The 6,878-nt window shown below is 42.7% G+C and overlaps 1 protein-coding gene across 2 annotated transcripts in view; it reads left to right on the forward strand.

Moving 5' to 3' along the window:
* The first annotated feature begins 22 nt into the window (after window positions 1-22).
* The window catches only part of PPP4R4 (protein phosphatase 4 regulatory subunit 4), a 51,203-nt gene continuing 44,347 nt past the window's right edge, over window positions 23-6,878 (forward strand). For both annotated transcript variants that reach the window (XM_004376695.1, XM_023731758.1), the window contains exons 1-2: window positions 23-289; window positions 1,795-1,868. In XM_004376695.1, the coding sequence (XP_004376752.1) occupies window positions 170-289; window positions 1,795-1,868 (194 nt within the window). In that variant the 5' untranslated portion in view covers window positions 23-169. The remainder of the gene's footprint in view (window positions 290-1,794; window positions 1,869-6,878) is intronic.

Consider the following 6,878-nt stretch of genomic DNA (forward strand, 5'->3'; position numbering starts at 1 on the left):
CCCCGCCGCCTCGGCTGGTCGTGCTTGTTCTCCCGCCGGCGCCTCGCCTTATGCTCGGCTCCCGCGGCAGAGAGCGGGAGAAAGTGCTGCTGGTGGGCGGCCGCGGGGCTGCGCGTGTCCGGCATCCCGGGGCCGCTGGGGCCCGGGCGGCGAAGGGTCCCGGCGGTCCATGCATCCGCCGCCGCCCGCCGCCGCCGCGATGGATTTCAGTCAGAACAGCCTGTTCGGCTACATGGAGGACCTGCAGGAGCTCACCATCATCGAGAGGCCGGTCCGCCGGAGCCTCAAGGTGCGCCCCGGGGAAGAGAGACTGCCCACAGGGCGACCGGCCGGCTTCCCGGCCCCCGGCCCCAAGCAGCTGGCTCTGACCCCCGCCCCGGCACCGAGCCCACCCACACCGTCCTTTCCCGACGCGGCCCGGGAACCTCTCACAGTCCCCCTCCTGGCCCCGGTCGCTGTGTCGCCCGCATTAGCCCCTCCCGGGGACCCCTCGACACGGCCGCGGCTCGCCCAGGCAGGACCCCTTCCCGAGGAACGCGTCCCTGGCCTTATGCCCTGACCCGGGGCCAGCCCCGCGGTCCCCGGCACCTGAGGTGTCCCCGGCCCCCTGAGGGCTGAATGGGAAGCCAGCCCTCGTCCCCGGTCCAGCCCGTCCGCAGGAACGGCCGAGCCTCTGTCATGGGGGCCAGCTGCCGCGTCCGCCCCGGCCGCCCGGCTCGGACCGCAGCCTCGGCCCCTCGGTCGCGGCCCCTTTCTCTGGCTTATCCCGGGGCCAGTGGGCTCCTGGGTACTCACGCCCCACCTTGGTTCCCCGGTGCCACCCGGTTCTGGCCCCAGGCCCATCCCTCAGTAAGCACAGCCCCGACGACGCCTCCTTGAGACACCCGATCCCACCCTCCATCGCCCTCCTTCTCCCCTATCAGAGCCAGCCCGGTTCCCGCTTGCCCCCAAGTCCGCCCGGGCCTCCAGTCACTTCCCAGAGTCGTCGTGGTCGCGGTCGTCAAAGCCCTCTCAGGAGGGGACTTTTTGCCCACATCGTGAGTCCCCGTACGTCCGTTTCCTCCTAGCCCCTCCAGCTCCACCTGAGACCCTGCTCCCAACCCACTCGAGGGAGCAACCCTTCAGCTAGCTCCCCACCCCCCACTTGCTCCCCACCCCGCAGAGTCATATTTCTTCAGCCTGGGAGGATCTAGACCTCCCCCTCCCCCCCCATCCTCTTAATAGCTCCTTTAGCTGTTCTCACTCCCACCTCCTTCACTCTCTCGACTCTGAGTGCCTTCCAACTCCAGAGTTTATCCCCTTCCCTGCCCCACTCCAGATTTCGTCCTTTTCATTCCCGCTCCGTTGCGGTCCTCATCCATCCCCCTTTTAGCATTTCCTGGGCTGGAAAATTCTGGAGAAACAGCCTTCGCTTATTGGAAATAAAAAGTGTGTATTTACTTTATATATGCATGTAACACCGGATTTCTGCAAGGTTCTGAAGCCACAATGTGGTTCTCAAGCTGCCATCTAGAAGCTAGAAGAAGAGTGATTAAAAAAAGAAAAAACAACAAAAACAAAAACTAAAACCAAACCAAAACAAAAAAACCCAAACAAACTCAACCACCCAAACTCAACAATTAGAGACATGATTCTCTCTGTTCAGGTCTCCTAGAATCCTCAGACCCTTGCTTAGTTTTCATTGATGAATGCTGAGTAGTGAAACTTTTTCATTGGTAGTATTCATAGAGGGTCACTGGTGGGCAAGACCGACCTGACTGTTTGTGTACATAATTTGTATTTTATACTTGACAGACACCAGAAGAAATAGAAAGACTGACAGTTGATGAAGATCTCAGTGATATTGAAAGGGCTGTTTACCTGCTCAGGTATTTCCTAAAGTCTTTCGGTGAAATTCTGCTCTTCTGACAGCACTGATGAATGCTTTAAATGAGATGTCATGTTGTTATGTTCAGATTTGCTTAACCATTTTGACAGAGTGCTTTCATATGCAAATCACTTAAATATGTTATAAATAAATTGGATTTAGGTATGGACATATGACTTTGAGAACTGAAATAAGAGACCCAATTTATAGAATACTGCTTGGAGGAGGGGGAGCAGAGCATTTTAAAATAACTAATGGCTTGAGTTGAATCTCATTTTTTTTTGGCTTTGATGGTTCTCACATAGGATTCAGTGAGTATAGATGAGACAAGAATATCCAGTGAGTAATTTTAAGCTCGTTGTACAATATGAAAATTAGATGCCATTTACTATTTAGAAAAAATACCCCAAAATATGGTAGTGTTGGAATTTGCTCCTCAGTGTATCCTATTTATATTACTTTTGCTGTACGAGCTTTATAATTTTGCCCGAGAGACTTGTTTTGTAATTGAGCCTACTCTCATTTAGGTTTCAAACTCTCTCAAGTTCTACAGAATTTTTTCAGGCAAATGATTACTGCAAATATTTACAAGATTTCTCTGGACTATTTTTAAAGTCGTGTAGTTGTGGATTTAGCTTCTTAAAGGTAATGCGGTGAACCTGAATGAACGTATTTATGAAAACACTTAGGAAATAAATTTTCCTAAGGCATTTTGTGTACATTTGCTTTAAAAATTTTCTTAAACTGGTGTAAAACTTTTTTCCTCTTTTGACAAATTAGTCTTCACTTTTGTTTTTCACAATCAGATTTTGGAAACTTTATTTACCTTCCAAGATATTTGCCATCCTTGTTTCCTTGGCTTAGGTCTACTTTGCCAGTTTCAGGTGTTGGCAAGTTTTTTGTTCTCCTTTCTGGTTTATAGATCATGTTTCTAGCCCCATGTGGTTATGTTCAGATTTGCTTAACCATTTTGACAGAGTACTTTTGTATGCAAATCACTTAAATATGTTATAAGTAAATTAGATGATTCTGTAAAAAAAAAATTCCCACTCTATGACCTCCATTTTCCTAATTAGTCTGCTACTGGCATCTTGAGTGTCTGTTCTTACTTTAGTCAGAATGCTAGCATACTTATTTTAGGCCATTCCTTCAAATAATTCTATTATTTCAAAGTGTTTCTGGATCTTAGACCTTTTCTTGATGTTTTTTCCCTTCCTTAGGTGATCTATGGTAACATGGTATCATCACTTCTACCTATTTATTTAAAGAAAACTCTGTAAATTAACAGTATGTGTTTTTTGGTGTTTACTTAGAGAATAATCCAACTTTTAACTTACTTTGGTATTGCACTGTTTTATATTTGAAGTGCTTTATTTCTCAATAATTAACATGTTTAAATGGCAAACAATAGTTGTCAACATTTTTCTTTTCCCACAGTTCTTCTACTCTGAGTAGATAGACAATTGATGTAAGTTTGGATAAATTTCTTTTAACATACAGCAGTTAATGATGTGAAATAACTTTCTACTGAATTCTTTAGTTTAAACACTGGTGTACAAGTAGGAAATGGAAACTCTTGCTCCACTTACTTGTGATAGCAGATACCTTATTCTAGGTATCAGTGACAGAGCTGCTTTTTTAGGATAGCTTATTTGCTTTCTATTTTGCTTTTATTGTTTGTAAGTGAACCAGGTCGTCTAAGTTGTATCTTTATTTCTCAAACACAACATACATTTCTCCCAGTGCTGGAACTTACAATGCGCTTATAGAGAGAGATGGGCACTCTCATTCTTAGAGGAGAGTTTTAAAAGAGATCTGGTATCTCCTTTAATTTCTTGTGGCTCACCTGCCTTGAAGGAGGCTTGCAAGGTGACTCAGAAGGTGAACACTGGTTTGGTTGTGTATGGGTTCTCCAGCTGAGTTCTTTTGTATTCCTACCATCTTACCACTGTCTTCGGGGAAAGTGGGATTTCACCATTTGGTCAGCTTCTGCAGGGATGCTGCCAAGCCTGCCAGAAAGGTCCTTTCTTCCCTATGATTCAGGGGCCAGGGTTGTCTCATAGCCCTGTTCCAAACTTTGCCTCTGTTAAAGCCTCCTCATCTGCTCTCATGTATTGTGCTTCTATTTTAAATTTAATTTATCCCCCCCACCCCTTTTTTTCCATTTGTATTTCACAATGCTATGGAACCTAATGCTGGGTCCTATTTGTTTTTTCTCTTTTCATGATTTGCAGGTTTATTTTTGAGTGCTTAACCTTTTCTCTGTATTGGATATTTAATTTAATATTCAGTTTTTTTCCTTTCTGCTTTTGTGTGTCAGATTTGTTTAGTTTTCCTCTAATTTTGCATATTAAAGACTATTTTGGAATATTATGTTAAATTAGAATTCATGGCCAAGTGCGTACGCATCAATAGGAAATGAAGGCTATGATAGTGTTTAAATTAAATCTGACACCTAAAGAAGTTTTATATACAAAGAGTCCTGACATTCAGTGAAAAACAAATGACACTGTTCATTATCTTGCCCTGAAATGTGACAGGTCAATTATTAATCCTATTTTCATAATTAAGTTTAGAACATTATGGTATTTGAAGATTTGACACAGATGAATTTGTGGTTTTGCATAAATGTGATGCTGCTATACCCATCTGTGGCATTTAGCACTGAAGCAAAACAACTTTCCTAATAGTCACAGCTTGTGGCTTAGTCAAAATCACATTACAACATCTTTTTCCTGTTCTCTCTCTTCTCTGTGATTTTGGCATATATTTTAGGAATATGCTTAAAATATGTGATTAATTTTATTAAAGAAGTGTTCTAAGTGTGTATACTGTGCTTTCATTAGGTAAATCTTTATTCATCTATCTCTAATTGCCTACCAGATAAATCCCAGACTCTTAAGCCTGGCATTCAGAACTTTCCATAAGTGACTCCATCTAAGCTGTGCAATGTGATCTCCCACCAGTCCCTCACTATTTTTAACGGCTTTATTTGAGTTATAATTCACACATCTCACCCATTTAAAGTGTACAGTTCAGTGGTTTTTAGTATATGCACAGAGTTGTGCAACTATCACCACAGTCAATTTTAGAACATTTTCATTACCCCAGCAAGAAACCCCATACCCGTTAGCAGTCACTGCTCATTTCCTCCCAGCACCTCCAACCTCTTCCAGCCTCTGCGAACCATTAATTTACTTTCTGTCTCTATAGATTTGCCCATTCTGGGCATTTCATGTAAATGGAATCATACAATATGTGACCTTTTGTGACAGGCTGCTTTCATTTACCATAATGTTTGTAAGGTTCATCCAGGTTGTAGCATGTACCAGTACTTCATTAGTTTTTATGGCCGAATAGTATTTCAGTGTATGGATATACCACATTTTGTTGATCCATTCATTAGTTGATGGACATTTGAGTTGTTTCCACTTAGTCGATCTCTTTTTGAAGCAATCCTGATGGCCTCCTCACTGTTTATCAGATACATTGTGCTCATCCTTAACTGTGCTTTTTCCCCATCTTGAAATACCCTTCCATTACACCTGTCCGACCTTTACTCATCCCAGCTGCAACCTTGCATGCTTCGTAAGACCTTCCTCAACTGCTGGAACCACACGGATCCCAGGCTTCTCTGAGCTCCAACTTTACTTAGTGGCTGCATCCCTCAACTGGTAATAATCACTGCTTTGCCTTCCTTAACGTGTGTGTACTTTTTCTCAAATAGGTTGCAAGCCTCTTGAAGGGCAAACCATATTTTATGTTGTTGTTTTTTGGTTCTTTCTTGTTCTTTGCTGTGATATTAATATATAGCTTTTAACGGAATGAAGCATATTTATTGATTTAAGATGGCCAAAATGCCAGATGAATTAGGCAACTTCTGATTTTTGTATGGTAGGCAATATAGACTTGGATTATATTTGATTCTACTTGTTATTAATCTGTTGTGACATGGGCAGGTTCTTTGTGGTTGTTGAGCTCTGGTTTTCTCAGTTGTCAAAGGGAAGTAATTCCTATTTCCCAGGGTTGTTGCATTATGTGTAGAGCACCTGGCACATACTACCCAGTTAAGGATAATTCCCTTACTCTCCTTTCCCCTTTTCCTACTTCCTTCCGAATGAGGTGCTCAAAGTACATTTCAAGCATAACGGTATTAATTTTGCCTTCCAATAATTTAATAATGCAACAGGCAGGCAAGTAAATTAAATCAACTAAGTTTGTGATAGATAGCCATTAACTTCCCTTGCTAATAGTGTTTGTCAGAAACCAGAATCTTCAAAAATTACAATTAAGCATTTTTAATTGAGTGATAATGTCAGTCTTACTATTGACCTGTTTCACAGGTTTAACTTTTCTTACCAAATGAACCTTATCTTAAGAAGCGATGTTTGCTATTTACATTGTGTATTAAAATGTGCTGATTGGTTAATGTACCTACCTTTCATGTTGCTTCTTTTAAAGTCACTTGTGACTTTTAAGCTATTTTGCACTTTGCCTTCCAGGGGCGGTCAGGTAAAGTGCATCTTTAGTTAGGAGCATTTCCTCTTTTTCTTTCTCCTCCCATTTTTTTTTAGGAGTAAGTGCTCCCCCTAGTGACACACAGAGTGAGATTTCTGTAGCCAAAACTGGAAATTAAACAAAACTGCAATAAACTGTGACTGTGTTGCTTATCCAGTCGGAGAACTCTGGCATCCCTCTTCTTGTATTCAAGACTAGAAGACTAGAACAGGGTAGCAGTGAGGTAGCAAGGAAGAGCTGCTGTGATTAGTCCTGCTACATGGCTCTCTTTTGTTTTATGTTCCAAAAGGCCTATCCTATTTGCTATCCAAAATTGAAAAATGGTGTGCAAACTCTTTCATATGCCCTTACTATTTTTTTTTATTGTGCTTTAAGTGAAAGTTTACAATTCAAGTTAGTCTCTCATACAAAAATTTATACATACATTGTTATGTGACCCTAGTTGCTCTCCCTGTACTGTGACAGTACACTCCTCCTTTCCACCCCGGATTTC

Source organism: Trichechus manatus, unplaced genomic scaffold, assembly GCF_000243295.1.
Source record: "Trichechus manatus latirostris isolate Lorelei unplaced genomic scaffold, TriManLat1.0 scaffold00045, whole genome shotgun sequence".
Taxonomy (NCBI): Eukaryota; Metazoa; Chordata; class Mammalia; order Sirenia; family Trichechidae; genus Trichechus; species Trichechus manatus.